At 45.0% G+C, this 18,147-nt stretch overlaps 1 protein-coding gene across 4 annotated transcripts; it reads left to right on the top strand.

Annotated features, from left to right (window-relative positions):
- Positions 1 to 350: 350 nt before the first annotated feature.
- On the top strand, positions 351 to 17,286 carry tax1bp1a (Tax1 (human T-cell leukemia virus type I) binding protein 1a). 4 transcript variants are annotated; one of them, XM_053612895.1, is made up of 17 exons: positions 351 to 1,868; positions 3,212 to 3,433; positions 6,136 to 6,238; positions 6,406 to 6,596; positions 6,903 to 7,010; positions 7,870 to 7,988; positions 8,115 to 8,205; positions 8,568 to 8,723; positions 10,449 to 10,688; positions 11,425 to 11,616; positions 11,689 to 11,764; positions 11,856 to 12,085; positions 14,306 to 14,392; positions 15,221 to 15,401; positions 15,555 to 15,706; positions 16,292 to 16,377; positions 16,579 to 17,286. In XM_053612895.1, the coding sequence occupies exons 2-17, from the start codon at positions 3,236 to 3,238 to the stop codon at positions 16,787 to 16,789; spliced, it is 2,421 nt and encodes an 806-aa protein (XP_053468870.1). In that variant the 5' UTR covers positions 351 to 1,868; positions 3,212 to 3,235; the 3' UTR covers positions 16,790 to 17,286. The 4 variants fall into 4 exon arrangements, with proteins under 4 accessions (XP_053468870.1, XP_053468871.1, XP_053468872.1 ...); XM_053612896.1 differs by having other exon boundaries at positions 352 to 1,868; positions 11,446 to 11,616; XM_053612897.1 differs by lacking the exon at positions 10,449 to 10,688 and having other exon boundaries at positions 353 to 1,868; positions 11,446 to 11,616.
- Positions 17,287 to 18,147: the final 861 nt, after the last annotated feature.

Below are 18,147 nucleotides of genomic sequence, written 5' to 3'. Positions count from 1 at the left end.
ACAGAAGAGAGAAAAAAAGGGATTTTTGCTCTTTTTACAAGGCTAGTATTCGAGCAGCACAGTGTGTCATGCCAAACCTAAGTGACGCACACGGAGAACACCCAAGAAAATAAAATTATCAAAAGACCACTTGGGACCAAAAATGAATAAATACCTCTAAACACACACACCACTTCTCTCTCTCTCTCTCTCTCTCTCTCACACACACACACACACACACACACACTTATATACTAGATAGATAGATAGATAGATAGATAGATAGATAGATAGATAGATTAAACAACAGAATGTTTCAACAATAAAAGAAAAATGTGTGTGTGTGTGTGTGTGTGTGTTTCATCACAGAGAGCCAGAGGCAGACATCAGGGTGGATGGACTGCCACCTTCTGGACAGCTTTTGTGTCATTCTGCTCTACAGATGTACTGTATGTGTTCCTGATCAAGTTCAACGCTTCCTAGACATATCCATCATTTCATTACTGGGTGATGATTAATGACGCTTTCCTTGTGTTTATGTATTTAGCGTAATGAAATTGAACCTAGGTGTAGGGATTAAGGGAAATGCACAAATATTTACACATCTGTATAAAAGTGAACCACTGTATAAACACCAAGAGCTTTTTCGAGTGAATAGATGTGTAACAAAAGAAAGTTTAAAGAGCAAAAAAGAGAAATGGCACGGAAATGTTTAAAATGGAGAGTTGCGTTTATGACCTGACTCCCTTGGTGTGAGACACATGGCTCTTATTAGACTAGAAGCTCCTAGAAGATAGCATTTTGAGATTAAATACACACGGTCGTAAACAGCAGCATTGCATAAGTGTACAATAATTTACAGACCTGTGTACCTTATATTTGTGCTTGTTTTTAGTTGTCTTATGTCATAATCAGAGAAAATGCATAAATCCTTGTCAATGCCAGAGTAGTAAAGAGACTCTGTGTGCACACACTCACATACCTCTCTCTCTCTCTCTCTCTCTCGCTCTCTCTCTTTAAACTCTTATATTTTATATTACTTATATCTTATATATATATTACTCTTAAACTGCTCTTATCCTGTAGTGGTTTAAGAAGTTGTGCAGAACATATACCACCTGAGCCAACTTTACACTTGGCTGCCAATTGTTGTTGTTGTTGTTTTTTTTTTTATGTTTAAAGATCTGCTTATATACTTGACATAATTGATAAACAAGTCAATATTTTTTTGCCCAGATTTCTCAGCCTCCTAGGGGAGTTCCAGTTCATCCCAAAGGTGATGAGTCAGTGGTGTTGAGGTCAGGGCTCTCGAGTTCTTCCACCTTCTTCCAACCTTCACACACCACGTCTTCATGGAGCTCGCACTCTTTGTGCACTTTGTGTCGTGCTGGAACAAGTTTTCAGTCTCTTAGTTCTTAGGGAAATTGTAACTCTACAGAATACAAAGACCTTCTTTAAAAATTGTGTGGTTTAAACGGTTTGGGGAAGAACTACATATGGATGTGATGGTCTGGGGTGCACATACTTTTGGCCATTTAGTGTATTTAAGGATTTCTTTTTAATTTTTTGTGAATGACACTATTTATTTGTGGAAGTCGTGTTGTTTATGTGAAAATGATGCAGCAGAACATCACACCTCCATACCGTCTCTGTTTACCTGAGGTACAGCTCCAGTGCTAACCTGCTAACAGTGCTCTGTGCTACTGTACTGTGCTGATTAGGACCGAGGACCAATCGCTAACCAGAAGCCGCGAGAGCGGATATGACGTCACAAAGAGTCCTGCATCCATATGTGGACGACCCAGAGAAGCTGTCATTCGCATGTCTTGCTAACAGAAACGCTTTAGCTCGTTCAGAACCCGCGGTGCGTCTGCAGACATGGACCAGAGGTACACTATTACTTTACTACATTAATGAGGTTTATTTGGGCTGCTCTTGAACATGCGCTTTTGCTCTGTGGCTAACGCTAGCTAGCATGTTAGCTCCGTCCTGCTGGGCGATGACACAGCGCAGGATGCGCAGTTGTTCCTGATTAGCGTGTAGAGCTCGAGCTGCTGTGTCTCATACACACTGCATTACTCCACACACACACACACAGAGAGAGAGAGAGAGAGAGAGAGAGAGAGAGAGAGAACGCACGCACGCACGCACGCACGCACGCACTAGTTCACCTGTGCAGGTTTTCCTGTCTTTAATAATCAGCAGCATATACAATCGGCCTTATCTCGGGAATGGAGTGGATATACTGTACACACTGTGTGTCTGGAAGCAGGGAGTCATATCAGAGTGGTATGGTCCATGTCATCATAGGGAGTCTACTAACCTTCATCATCATCATATAAGTCTAATGCAAACACCCAGATCAGATTAAGTTGTACAGCTTTATGTCAGCTTCTGCATTAGACCCCTCCCTAAGCATTATATCTGATCTCCTCTGCTCAGGGGTGTCCTAAGAGTCATGTCTGATCTCCTCTGCTCAGGGATGTCCTAAGCGTAATTTCCGATCTCCTCTGCTCAGGGATGTCAGGACAGAAGCAGAGCAGTTTATTAGTCTTAGTCTCTCTCTCAGTGCCGGTGGTGTGTGTGTGTGTGTGTGTGTGTGTGTGTGTGCATGCGTGCACGGGCACGGGCTCGGGCTCGGGCTCACGCTCAGTGGTCTGGGTTACAAATCAGAGGTGTCCCATCTGATCTGGAAGCTGAAGACACACCCAATAGTCTCTTGAAAGACAAGCGCAGCTGATTAAACAGGTGGAATCAGGTGTGGCTTCAGCTAGAGTGGAATGAAAACATGCACCCACGGCGATAAGATTGGACGCACTGATATAGATGATACCACAGCTATAATACTCAAACACAGATACTCTAAGCTGATAAAGAACGAGTGTAGCTCAGGAACGTACACACATACACATATATATGTATGTATATATATATATATATATATATATATATATATATATATATATATATATGTATATATGTGTGTGTGTATATGTCTCGTTGCAGATTTATTCGCACTCTTCGCTAGATTTGGGGGCGTGGCTGTGGGGATTTGTGTTCATTCAGCTACAAGAGCATCAATGAGGTCGAGGTCAGGCGCTGAAGAAGCACGTATTAGTGTGACAGTCAGGGGTGCTCATACTTTTAGCTGTATAGTGTGTGTAAATATATCCTGAGTGCTCCGTGTCTTCAGGTTCGGTTTTCTTCCCCCCCCCCCCCCCCGTGTCTGTAGGTAGACGGTGAGCCACAAACGTCTATGATGTCATCAGCCAGTGACGCAGCAGTATCTCCAGGTGGAGGAGGCGGAGCTTCAGTGATGGAGATGTCAAACTTCGCCCATGTGATCTTCCAGAACGTGGGGAAGAGCTTTCTGCCTCAGGCTGCACTGGAGTGCCACTACACGCTCACACCTTTCATCACCCCCCACCCCAAAGACTGGGTTGGCATCTTTAAGGTTAGCGTGTATACACACGTGTACACACACACACACACACACACACACACACACTAAGATCTTCCAGTGCATTCTGTATCAAAACCAGGCTTGTTTTTTCAGAGTCAGACGGAGACATGCATACACACATCTTATTGCTCTCTCTCTCTCTCGATCACATCTGTTTCTAACACATCTGTTTCTAACACAATGCCAGTGTGAGCTCCATATCGTGTCTCTGGGCGTTCCAGCTGCTGACGGTTTTCGGTATCTCCACCCCCAACCCCCCCATTTCTCATCTTCTCCTTCTCCCTCTGCTCCCCAGTCCCGCTTTCATTAAGGAATTTAATCGTACAAGCACTTAAATGGAAATAGATGAGTGGAAACTTGGCATCTCTCTGAGGTTAAAGCCACAGTTTATAGACGGCGTAAAAAAAAAAAAACTAGCTTCAAATGGACCAGATCTGACGGCGCCGGGAGAGGAGTAGAGGTTAATGGGAGGAAAAGTGATTTGGAAATACATGGTTAATCCACACCGTATTAGTCTTTTGATGGTTAGCTTTGAGCTGGGTCACTCAATTTACAGGGTGTGTGTGTGTGTGTGTGTGTGTGTGTGTGTGTGCTCTTTCCCCGAGCTGCAGGTGGCAGGCATTTCCTATGAGAGTTAATTGAGTGTTGGAGGAAGCAGAAGCACAATCCCGTGGCCCGGACTGCCTTTCGTAGACGTTCCTTGTTTTTTAAGCGCTAGTTGAGTCACTTGTTTGTTTCTTCTCTTACGGGGAATAAAGAGTGTTTGTGAAAGGCCCCGTTACGCTCGTGCATGTTATAGAGAGAAAAGCTCTGACAAAACGCTGACTGTTACAGGATCACTCTGAACATCACTCACTCGTGTTCTGGGAAGCGAGAGGAAACCGGAGAACCCGGAGAGAACCTGCGAAGCCCCTCGTGGAGCAGTATGTTGAGGCCATGAGACCCCCTGCACCACAGTGCTGCCCTCAGGAACGTTATATTACGCAGCGTAATACACGACGTGTAGATTGTTCTAGTTAACATATCTGTCCATCATGCTATATTATATAACCAAAGTGCAGACGTACATTTTTACGTTACGTTCGGTTTCGGGCGAGCGCTGCTGGAACGACCGAACCTCTAATCAGACAGACGAACACGGTCGTGAATCAGAGTCGGTGACCGCGTGACGTCTGGTACTCGTAGACATGGTGGGTGTCTTCTCTGGAGAAGCTGTGCCAGGCCTTCACTGCAGCTGTCTTCACTTCCCGGGGCGTTTCAGCTCCAGTCCTGCCTTCAGCAAGTGAAATGTGTGTATTATGAATCATACAGGGTACTTATATTGCCACACACACACTGACACTGTACATGTTGCTCAGTAGACCACTGGCTCCCCCAAGTGGTAGTGAGCGTTCGGTCTTATTCTGTGTTCCGTGGCTATATTTAGAAAGCTGTGTAGATTTATGTTCTTATTAGTTATATTATACTGGATTGTAAAGAACTAAGATCTGATATAAAACCTAAACATGGCTATAAATGATTTCTTTAATCGGTTACAGTATAAAAAACCATGCATTTTTTTGACCGTGTGTGAGTGTGCATATAAAAAGATGTTCCACCTCCAAAAAGCCTCCTGTGATGGATCACCTACACTATCGGCACTCGTTCTCTCCAACCTGCTTCTATCTCTCTCTCTCTCTTTCTCTCTCTCTCTCTCTCTCTGTCCTGTAGATGAGCGGCAGTGTGTAATTAAGCTGTCACACACTTGTGGAATGTTCCTCACACACTTGATTGATAGTCACATCAACCCTCTTATTATTTTATTCATCATTTATCAGTCCTGTACCTACAAGCAAAGACTGTGTGAACACACACACACACACACACACCTGCTGTGCAATTATCTGGTTATTTACGCTTCCAACTTTCAGATGAAAGCTGAATGTTTTCCACGTAGTCATGATATATTGTCAGGGTGTGTGTATACAGGATATTCATGCTGGCAGATTACCATCAGTCCAAAACTCTGTGTGTGTGTGCGTTCAAACACACGCACATACTTTCTCCTGAAAGTGCTTCTCGGCCATGATTATTCAAACATGCACATTCAAACATTATTAGAATAACTATAAACATATCAACGTTTCTCTTTCGGAGTATGCTTAAAATGTCACCATTTTCTCTTTTTACCCCCAACTCTCTCTCTCACACACGTACACACACACACACACACACACACACACACACACACACACACACACACACACACACACACACACAAAGGCATAGCTTTTAACAGCTGCTTCATAGCGAAACATCTTCCGTGCATATATTTACGAGCTATAAAACAGGATATGATAATAACACATCTGCAGCTAATGGCGTGTTTAAATATCTGGAGCGTGTGTACGGTTCGTAATGTCGTCATTATACTCGTTAAATTGAAATAGGCGGCGAGTATGATAGGATGATAACATGGTTGTTAACGGCGTTATTACGGCTCACGCCACCTCCTTCTCTCTGGTGTACACACTGCTGTTATAATATCATTTTATTGGGTTTTTTCTATTAAACCTTCTGTAAGCTGTGAGGAGGTGAGCAGCCCACTCACGTACACGATGGGGGACGCTTTCCACCCAGATCATTACGCTAGGGCGTCCATTTTGGGAAGACTTGTAATTTTTCTTGTTTATAGTGTGTGTGTGTGTGTGTAGGTGGGTTGGAGCAGTGCACGAGACTACTACACGTTCCTGTGGTCTCCCATGCCTGAGAACTACACAGAAGGTTCCACTGTCCAAAGGGTTCTTGTCTTCCAAGGTATACACACACACTCACACACAGATGAATGAACCCACAGACCACGTTCCAAATGCGTTCATTAACCATTTGTGTGTGTGTGTGTGTGTGTGTGTGTGTGTGTGCGCGCACTACTCTCTGTCACTGTGATGATGTGTGTGTGTGTGTGTGTGTGTGTGTGTTCCCAGGTTACTACGTTCCCCGCAGCGATGGGGAATTTTATCAGTTCTGCTATGTCACACACATGGGTGAAATCAGAGGAGCCAGCACACCCTTCCAGTTCCGAGCGGCCACCCCGACGGGGGAGGAGCTACTGACCGTGGAGGATGATGGGAATTCAGACATACTGGTGGTTACAACCAAAACCGGACTACTAGAGGTACATGTACTTTGTGTACACACACCCTGGTTTGTCTTACTAGCCTTGTGAGGACCTTCGATTGATTACATCTAACTCTAACTCCGTGGACCTTTTGGTCCTCATGAACCAGGCAGATGTCCTGCCACGCCCTACAGGCTCAAACTGTCAGATACTTTCTAGTTATTTATCCCCACAAATATATAAAAACATGCGCACACAGACTCATAATAATACCTTCATGCCTCTGAGAATACAGTATGCTTTCATTATAGCGTAATATATCATTTTACCACAAGGAGATCAAATCTGTGTGTGTGTGTGTAGCGGCGTGTGGAGGAAGTTCAGCAGGAATGCAGGGAGTTGCAAAAAGCTGTTTGTCTGCTCACGCAAGAGAGGGACCAACTTAAAGAAGAACAGAGACAACACAATCAGGTATACACACACACACTGAGCAGTCTAACACACTGGTGATCACAAGTTCTCCACATCAAAGCCCTCCACTTTGTGTGTGTGCGTCTGAAGGAAGACTCACTGTCTCCATTTGTCTACATGTCTGCCAGTGAGTTCACACAACACACTCCTGAAAGCACTTTACTTTATCAGATAATGTGTGTGTGTGTGTGTGTGTGTGTGTGTGTGTGTGAGTGACCTTTCTTTACCATTTCAGTAAAGATTTAATGAGTGTGAGTGTGCAGTGACTGGATGAGAGAGAGACACAGAGAGAGAGCAAGTACATTCAAGTGCGTTTCTCTCCTCCAAACTTCGGTTCTCTCTGTGTGTGTGTGTCTCTCTCTCTCTGTCTCTCGCTCTCGCTCTCTCTCTCTCTCTCTCTCTCTCTCTCTCTCTCGCTCTCGCTCTCTCTCCCCGAGTGATAAAAAGTGCTGGAGGAGCAGGATATGAGGAGGAGTCCAAAGAGTGTGTGTGTGTGTGTGTGTGTGTGTGTGAGTGTTAGTATGTATAGTTTCTCCTGTTACAGTTATCACGAGAGCATGAGGTCGTTGTGTGGCTGCAAATTTTCCATTTTTATAAGGCTTTAATACACATGTGTAGCAGTGCTGAGAGTTAATCAGCTATAAAACGCCAGCAGTCACTAAATGCCTCCGGGAAGAACTTGTGTGTGTGTGTGTGTGTGTGTGTGTGTGATGTCAGATCCAGATGTTAAATATGGACGTTAGAGCACAGTTAATTGGAAGCAGTACACTGCTGTTGACATGAGGAAGGTGCGAGTGTTCTGGTGCGAGTGTTCTGGTGTGTGGTGGATGCGAGACACTGACTGCTGCTGTAATGGCAGGAGCGACAGCAAAGGCTGCGTGAGGAGAGAGAGAAAGCTCACGCTGGAGTCAAACAGCTGGAGCAGGACCTGCTGGGAGTCACACAGAAAGCTGTGCTCAAAGAGACCGAGCTGGATTGGTAGGGAACACACACATGCACACATGACAATATACATTGCAATATACAGTTGTGTGCATAAATTTATACACCCCTTAAATCTGCAGAATGTTAATCATTTAAAAACGTGTGTGTGTGTGTGTGTAGTCTGAGAAGCAAGTTACAGAAGGTGACCATGGAGAGGGATCATTTGGAAGTTCAGCTGAAAAACGAGCGAGATGAAAGAGAGCTGTACAAAGTGAGTACTACACACGTGTATTATAGGAGTGTTTGTGGTTCTCATGTGTGTAGCATGTCCATGCATTAGGACCTGTCCCAGACGCTGCACTTGGGGTACTCGTTTGCTCACACCCTGAAGATCCTCAAGACCGTACAAGGTCACATATGTAATTTAGGGCTTCATAAGGATGCTCCTGAGCACTGTGGAGGAGGAGGAGGAGGAGGAGCTGGAGCCCCTATGGTTCCATTTGTGATGGGGACTTATCTAGAGATCTGTATCTAGATATACTGCCCACCTGTATGTATAGATTTTGCTTTGCAGGTGGTAAGTGTGTGTGTGTGTGTGTGTGTGTGTGTGTGTGTGTGTGTGTGTGTGTGCAGTCTCACATGCGCAGTGCTGAGCTGGAGAACACTAAGTTGAGTGCAGAGCTGCAGATGCTGAAGGCGGTGGAGCTGAACCGAGAGGTCACCATCTCACAGTACCAAGAGGAGATACATAGACTCCACACAGAACGAAATGCACACGCTGCAGACACTGTACGACACAAACACACACACACACACACAGACTCCACACAGAATGAAATGCACACGCTGTAGACACTGTACGACACACACACACACACAGACTCCACACAGAACGAAATGCACACGCTGCAGACACTGTACGACACACGCACACACACACACACACACACAGACTCCACACAGAATGAAATGCACACGCTGTAGACACTGTATGACACACACACACACAGACTCCACACAGAATGAAATGCACACGCTGCAGACACTGTATGACACACACACACACACATACACAGACTCCACACAGAATGAAATGCACACGCTGCAGACACTGTACGACACACACACACACACACAGACTCCACAAAGAACGAAATGCACACGCTGCAGACACTGTACGACACACACACACACAGACTCCACACAGAATGAAATGCACATGCTGCAGACACTGTATGACACACACACACACAGACTCCACACAGAACGAAATGCACACGCTGCAGACACTGTACGACACACACACACACATACACACACAGAGATTCCATACAGAGCGAAATGCACACGCTGCAGACACTGTACGACACACACACACATATACACACACACACACACACACACACATATACACACACACATACACACATACACAGACTCCACACAGAACGAAATGCACACGCTGCAGACACTGTACGACACACATACACACACACATACACACACACACAGACTCCACACAATATGAAATGCGCACGCTGCAGACACTGTACGACACACGCACACAGACTCCACATAGAACGAAATGCACACGCTGCAGACACTGTACGACACACACACACAGACTCCACACAGAACGAAATGCACATGCTGCAGACACTGCACGACACACACACACACACACAGACTCCACACAGAATGAAATGCACAAGCTGCAGACACTGTACGACACACACACACATACACACACACACACACAGACTCCACACAGAACGAAATGCACACGCTGCAGACACTGTACGACACACACACACACACACACACACACACAGACTCCACACAGAACGAAATGCACATGCTGCAGACACTGCACGACACACACACACACACAGACTCCACACAGAATGAAATGCACAAGCTGCAGACACTGTACGACACACATACACACACACACACACACACAGACTCCACACAGAACAAAATGCACACGCTGCAGACACTGTACGACACACACACACACACACAGACTCCACACAGAACGAAATGCACACGCTGCAGACACTGTACGACGCATACACACACACACATACACACACACACACACACACACACATACAGAGACTCCACACAGAACGAAATGCACATGCTGCAGACACTGTACGACACACATACACACAGTGACTCCACACAGAACGAAATGCACACGCTGCAGACGTGGTACAACACACACACATACACGCACATGCACTCATACACACACTTATGCACACACATACACACGCTCGCACACACACACACACTCATACATACACACATACACTCACGCATATACATACACTCGCACACACACACATTCGCGCGCACACACATATACACACACACATACATACATACATACATACATGCACACACGCGCGCACACACACACCTTTCAAGGTGCTCAATGGTCAGTGCGTACCCTCTGTATTTCCACATGAATGACTGCATTGTGTTTGTGTGTGTGTGTGTGTGTAGAATGTAATAGAGCAGTTGCGTCAGGTGAAGGAGCAGCTTGAGGCCACGTACCAGCGAGCGGCCATGCTGGATTCCGAGCTCCATGAGGTATCCGGTGAGCACGAACACACCAAGGCTGAGCTTCAGCGTGTCCGCCAGGAGGCCGAGATCATCCGGGCCAGCTTAGCCCAGGCCCAGGAGGAGTGCAGAACCACCCAGAACCAGCTGTATGAGCTGAGGAGCCAAACATTACAGAAAACGGTAATCGGGCGAATCGAGAAGTTATTTAGGAAGATACACTCATATATTTAGTGTGGTGTGATTTTTCTCATTCGTGCAGGCCTGATGTTATTCCTCTGCTGCTCGGTGGAGGAGGAGTTGTGTTTTCAGGTTGTTGTTAGAGCGATATCTCAAGAGCGAGTGCTTAAATGTTTGTAGGATTTATAGGGGATTGTGATTGTAAGCAGCAGATGAACTCTGAATGAATGAAATGAGCTTTTCTTCAGAAGCGTCCTTCCTGTTTGAAGTTTATTGTAAGGGTCTAACAGACGAGTAAACAGATGGATCGTCCCTGTCAGTTCTACTACAAACACTGGGCGTAAGCCGTGTGGGACTCCGGTCCACCATGCACACACACACGTTCACACACACGTTCACACACTCAGTCTCTTTGGAGGAAACCAGAGAACCTGTAGGAAACCCACACGAGGAGTGTGTGCAGAAACCCAGTAACCTGAGCTCAGGATTATTGATCTTTTTTTAATTTATGGATTTGTTTTGGTTTGCTTTCTTCATTTATCTCTCCCCATATTTAATGTTTTTGTAATTAATATCAATTGAGTGAATATGTAATGTTGTTCATCTGTCCAGGACAGTCTCTGACACTCTCTCATCATGATCCAACGCTTTACTAAGACACTTTACATTCAGAGACAGCTGAACTTTTTTACCCCACGTCTCCCCGGAAATCACCTCTGAGAACTCATTATGCTTACAGCTGGTTAAACTGACTCGACAGGAGCGGGCGGAACCGGTCTCGGAGCTAGAGGCTGAACTGCAGAAGGAGGTGGAGGAGCTAAAGCTGAGACTGCAAATGGCTGCTGAACACTACAAGGAGAAGTACAGAGAGTGCCAGCGGCTGCGCAGACAAGTCACCAAGCTTACACAGAAGCAGGAAACACAGCAGGAGGTGTGTGTGCGTGTGTGTGATCAGAAAGCTAAGCAACTCACTGCTACGTTAAGTGTACATCTGTTTTGGCAGGACTGCAACAGAAACGATGCCTCTACGGACCCCGCCCAGGAGCCGAACCCGATGGACGCAGAGTTACCTCCTACAGGTGTGCACCTTCGTACCCTTACTGTGTGAACCATGGTGCTGTAATTCTAGCTTCGACTGTGCCGTGATCCACCTGCTCTTGTGTCTCGCAGAAAAGAAGCCCGAGAATCAGGAGCATGTTGAGGGAAAGATGAAGGAAGGAAGGGACGAGGGAGAGGGAGAGAAAACAGAAGGAAGCCAGGAAGAGCAACAGGAGGAAGGGGAGGAGACTAGCGTGTCGGTAGAGGTGGAGCTTGCTCGGATGGAAGAGAGGTGGAGAGAGCAGTGCGTCATCAATGACAACTTAAAACTGCTGCTGGCTGACGAAGAGCAACGGTTTAAAGTATATCTCTCACACACACACACACACACACACACGTTTCAGAATTAAACTCCAGCGTGTTCAGGTGATCCAGGGTCATTCTTTCTTTCTGACTCGCTGTGATCTGGAGTTTCTGTGTGACCTCTGTGATGGTGTGTATGTGGGTGTCTGTGAGGGTGTGCATGTGGGTGGGGGTGTGTGTGTGTGTGTGTGTGTGTGTGTGTGTGAGGGTTTGTATGTGTGTAGAAGTAAGACGTTGTAAAACACTGGATTGGCTGAGCAGAGGAGAGCCCAGGTGGAGAGACCAGGTCATAAAGGGCTGCCCCTGTCTGAGTGCTTAGACCAAGCAGGAGATAACATCAGAGGCTTTGATGGCTTTATTTACAGCCTGTTTAAACACACACGCACAATCTAGCACCAGGAACATGTATGTAATCAGCCTTTTTTCATTCCAAATGGACAATGTGGCCATTTTTATAAAAAATTAAATTGGAATGCCCGTTTAATAAGACCCATGGAATAAAACAATCAGTACGTTTACACGGACAACAATAATCCAATATTAACCCGATTAAGACGATACTCTAAGAAACTAGCATGTAAACGGAGATTATTGATGACCTTAATTCGACTAAAGTCATACTCAAAGTAAACACAAATGGAATTAAGACGTGTGGAGTGTTCCTGTTTTAGTCACATTATGGACGTTTATTACAGACATGTACACACCTTAATCACACTATTAACGTCTTGTGAGTTTTCACCGCATTTTGAGACAGGACACGTACACACACGGCAGTGCTCAACCATTTTACAGGAAACAAGATAGCACGGCTGCGTCCCAAACTGTGTACTTACCTGCTATATACATGCATTGAGAAATACATGCATCTCGGCCACTATACGGAAGGTGAAATACATGCGTCTCGGCCACTATACGGTAGGAGAGATACATGCGTCTCGGCCACTATACGGTAGGAGAGATACATGCGTCTCGGCCACTATACGGTAGGAGAGATACATGCATCTCGGCCACTATCGGTAAGAGAGATACATGCGTCTCGGCCACTATACGGTAGGAGAGATACATGCATCTCGGCCACTATACGGTAGGAGAGATACATGCATCTCGGCCACTACACGGTAGGTAAGTATGCGGTTTGGGACGCAGCCCACGGCTTCAAGCAGTCGTCTATTTGCATGACAAATAATTAACTGCACTTGAAGCTTTCGTAAAAATTTTGAATAAAAACACCCAAGACTGTACACGGTCCCATAACGAAGACGAACTGTATGTTGATGCATGAAATTCTGGATGGAACGTCGGACGGCGTGGCGTGGGAATGTAATGACGTGTGCTGTTAATCAATCTATGTTCTATAACATGTAAAACAGGAATATGAAAGGAGTATTCTAAAAGCAACTCATGTCAACACCTTAATCACAATATTGTCTTATTCAGAATAAGGTCAATAACCAGATTAGTGCTATCCATGTAAACGTAGTCAATTTTAATAGCATTGTCCGTCATATTTCTGTACTATAATTCTAATATTGTCCATTTCACTGCAAATACAGTCTCCAGATACAAAACTGAAGAAAAAACAACCCCTGGATGTTATGATCCATTAACATCTGTCTGTTTGGATGAGTTCATCCGCACTATGATAATAATAATAATTATAATAATTATATATATATATATATATATATATAATCTTAGTGCTCCAGTCCCTCAGTGATCTCCTGGGTATATTAATGCATGGGAAGATGAGCTTTTTCTAATAACGGTTCAGTAAATTCACATGTAGATCAAAACTCATTTATCCCTTGATGAAAAAGTCATACTCGTCAAATGTTTATTTTATTTATTTATTTTAAAAAGCCGGGTGAAGTGGGTGTGAGTGATTTATATGTTTGTTAATGTCGAGTGTAACAGAGATGTAGAAGTAAGCGCGGTGTCCAGTGTAATGGATCTGTCCTTACAGAACGTCTCGGTGACGGAGCTGCTAGCGGTGAGAAGTTTACAGGCTTATACACCAAACACAGCAGCACTGAAATCCTGCCGAGTGTGCACCATGAAAAGAAATGGCGCGTTCTTCAGCTTCACGACGCTTACCGTGGAATTCCGACGTTTAAAGGAAGGGCGTGGTTGACCCTGTTGCCACGGTGACGGAGCGTTTCGCAAATAATTACGGACAGTAATTTTGTTTTGGTTTTATTTTCACTATGTGTTTATAGGCACAGTTAGCGGAGAAAGATCGAGAGGTCTTTTCTTTGAGAGAGAGTCTCGCTGAGGTGACGAAAGAAAAGGGGACGTTAGAAGAGGTAAGAGTATTTATAAAATTTCTACTATAAATAAAACACCGGACGTTGATGATAAATGATTGTGTGTGTGTGTGTGTGTGTGTGTGTATATATATATATATATATATATATATATATATATATATATATATATATATATATATATATATATATATATATATTAGAGTAATATTTCAGTCTTTTTGTCTCATTAGCCATTGTTAAAGCTGTTCGCTATATTTGCTCTGCTTCAAAAGGCTAACACTGCTGTATATAAATTCAAATGATGAAATAAAATGAGACGTACTTTCATTAGACTCTGTTGGAGCTAAATGCCACCATCACCAGCAGCAGCAGCTCCCTTATTACCTACAGCACTTGTGTTAAATGTTAACTGGAGGAATAATTCCTCTAATCATGATCCCCAGTTCTCGGGTTAAACGGCGCGTGACAGAAGGAGAAAAGAGAGAGAGGCTTCACCACACCAGAGATACGTAAAGACTTTTTATTTTTTTAATTAGCTCTTTAATCAGAGTCGGCTGCTTCTTCCGAATTAAAAATACCGCTTAAGTAACAGAAGCCCAGATGTTGGTTTGATTTCTGGAGTCTGGGGCCTTAATCAAGCGTGTTCGTAATAACTGCTACGTTTTTATTACAGTTCAGTAGTTGATTCGAGGATTAGAGTTTTCAGTGTTTCAGCGTAGTTCGCTTGTCGTGAAGTAACACAGCCACACCGAGCGGCACAGAACCCGCTGTGACCTTTCCCGTGTCTCAGAAAGAAACAAGAGGTCTTCTTATTGTCCTTCCTTCGGAGAAATCAGTGACGTGTTTTTGTTTCTGAATTTTCAGGAGCTGCGGTCACGTGCAGGCCAAGAGGAAGCTGCGTGTGGACAGAGGTCGGAGGTCAGGGAGCCTGTGGTGTTGCGTTATCCTCTGCCCTACCCTCACGACTCGCCCCCTCTCCCGCTGGTGCCCCAGCAACCTGCCGAGCTGCAGTATGGAAACCCTTACTGTGAACCACACACACGCGGTGTGTATCGACTGCTTAGTCCCGGGCTGTAATGTAGTAAATGGTGGAGGAAACTTCTCGACCAACCATTCAGGATTACAAATAAATAAATAAATGATTCTTCTTCTTGTTCTTCCTGTCTTCCTTTACCGTGATGCGTTTTGTCTCTCGTAGACGGTGCGGACGGGGCGTTGTCCCCGCAGCAAAGTTGCCGCCCCCCTCCGGTAGCCCCTCCTCCATGGGTGGGTCCAGTGGTGTGCAGTCAGCCTCTGCGCAGTCTCAGTCCTCCTGACGGCCTGGAGAACCCTGCTGAGGAGCGGCCCAACGTGAGAACATTTTATTGTTCCGTTCCTTTGATCGCTCCGAGTTTAGAGCCGCTCTAAACGTGTGTACATCTGCAATCTTTCTCTCTTCCTCTCCCCTTATTCACGATCTTGCTCTTTACGGCTAGACGGTTCAGGTCAAAGCGGCACGCTAGGACGGATCGTTTGCATAAATACCACAATTAAGGTATTTCCTCTTCAGCTCGTTAGTGGAGCAGAGTGACGAGGGCAGGAACTCATTAGCGCGCACGGCTGACGTGCTCCGTACTAATTGGTGGAGGTGTTGGCCTGTGCTCGGCAAGGGTGCCGTTCCTCCATGACCTGTTTCTCTCCCACACTCATTTGCTGCATTAAAGGCCCATTAACCTTTTGCAGGGAACCGGCTCTGTGCAGACAGCCGTGGCTTTTAGGAGAGTGAGTGAGTGTGGTGTGTGTTTGTGTGTGAGAGAGAGAGATCAGTGCTTTAGAGTCTCATTAAGCGAAGCAGCAGTTAGATATTACTGAAGACTGAGACACTGTGTGTTTTAACAGGAAGTGAAGGTGTGTGTATGTGTGTGTGTGTTAATTGGGGCTGTTGTCTTCTAACAGGGAGGTGATGGTGAAGCTCCTGCAGTCTGCGATCATCAAAGTCCGGAATCCAATGAGGGCGGCTCTGGCTTTTGCTTTGACGCTCGGTACGATGCAGCACTTCACCTCACGCTACAGATTAGACAACGACCCAAAACACACTGCGAAAGCAACCCGAGAGCTGCTTAAGGGAAAATAAACTAAATGTTCTTAAATATCTGATGACCTTGACCCAGCTGAGATGCTTTGGTGGTGATTAGGAAAGCCAGTCCTGACCCCTCTCTCTCTCTCTCTGTCTGTTTTTTCAGGACTGACGTTCATAAACGCTGTCCTCTGTGCGAAGTCATTTTCCCGCCACACTTTGAGCAGCGCAGTTTCGAGCGCCACGTGGAGTCTCACTGGAGGGAGTGTCCCGTGTGCAGCGAGCAGTTCCCTCTGGACTGCCAGCAGCAGCTCTACGAGAAACACGTTCTCACTCACTTCGACAGCAACGTGCTGAACTTCCACAACTACGACTGATTCAGCAAAGACGCACATCCGCATAAACGGGCAGCGTTGAAGCTTTGTTCCCTTTAGCCTGTGTGCTAACGCCCGCATGTTTTTACACCGCTAACCCAATCAGAATCCTGAGATTTGCACATATACTCTCTCTCGTAAAGACGCATCCTGTCGCTCGTTCTGTGTCCCGTCTTTTCTGATCGCGTTAGCCATTTAATTTCACTACGCTTAATTTATTCCGAATGCATTGAGAGCTGCTCTGAGATTAGTCGCGCTGTAGAACGCTAGCAAATAGCTTTATGTGTATAAACATAGAATCTACGAAGAGATTTTTATATAACGATGCAGGTCATGTGAAACATTTCTGCTGCGTATTTCTGTAACAGCTTTTGTTCTGTAGCCGGTCTCGTGACGTACGCTGCTATTTCCCAAGGTCCCAGTCGGACCGTTTCGAAGCCGCGTGAATGCTTGTCCTGGACAGATTGTAAAACAAGAAATAAAATAAAGCTGGTGATGTCCGTGTGTTCAATCTGACGTGCTTACATACATTTGCAGATAAGAAACTACACATCTTGCATAAACGCTGCTTTTCAAACGGCCACCATCTTGTTGTTTTTTTAAGAAGTATTTAATCTAAATCCATGAAATACACATGACACGTGTTCATTCGCTTTTTGTCTTTATTTATTTTATTTTTTTAACAGCATTTTAAAATAAAAGACACCTGAACACTCTTTTCATATTCACAAGGACACACCTGGTACAAATTTCGCCACGGAGAAAATATTTCACACAAAAAAAAAAAAAACGGTAGTATGAAAATATAATTTCAAAACTACTTTACAAAGAGGTTACAATACATTCACTGTACAGGATATCAAACTGCCTCACACACACACACTCACACACACAGCTGAAGAACAACACGACTGCATCTTATTCACTTGAAGTCCAGATGTGTATATAAAGTATAAAGGTTTCCATCACACACATCCTCTTTGTGAAGATGTTCTACAAAATGATATGTACAAGTGTTTATGCTAAGTGCAGAAAGAGTCTCCACACAAAACACACACTCTGAAAGTGACACCACATCGATGTGAAACCAGAACTATATACGTCTGTTCAAGTATAAAAACTGGCACTGTTCACTGCACTACACATTTTATTTTATTTGGCATCTAGACGCCGTCTGTCTGCTCGTCCCATCGCGGGTTCCTCTGGAGGCTGGATCGATGGTTTTAATAATCTCTCACATGAGTGACAGAACGTCAGGATACGTCTGAAACGTGCTCCGTACTCGATGACGCAACGTTTACGGTTTAAAAGTACTGTCGCATGAATACTGGTGTGTGTACGGCTTATTGTGCGTTGAGCAT

This window comes from Ictalurus furcatus, chromosome 24, assembly GCF_023375685.1.
Source record: "Ictalurus furcatus strain D&B chromosome 24, Billie_1.0, whole genome shotgun sequence".
NCBI lineage: Eukaryota > Metazoa > Chordata > Actinopteri > Siluriformes > Ictaluridae > Ictalurus > Ictalurus furcatus.
The sequence above is the reverse complement of the archived record's forward strand: the minus strand, read 5'-3'. Positions and strand labels throughout refer to the sequence as shown.

Bases quoted from the DNA above. Each gene is read 5' to 3' on its own strand.
- tax1bp1a (XM_053612895.1), top strand. From the start codon at position 3,236: ATGATGTCATCAGCCAGTGACGCAGCAGTATCTCCAGGTGGAGGAGGC. The intron at 8,724-10,448 runs GTACGACACAAA...GTGTGTGTGTAG, and splicing joins ATGCACACGCTGCAGACACT to AATGTAATAGAGCAGTTGCG. The intron at 16,378-16,578 runs GTACGATGCAGC...CTGTTTTTTCAG, and splicing joins GGCTTTTGCTTTGACGCTCG to GACTGACGTTCATAAACGCT.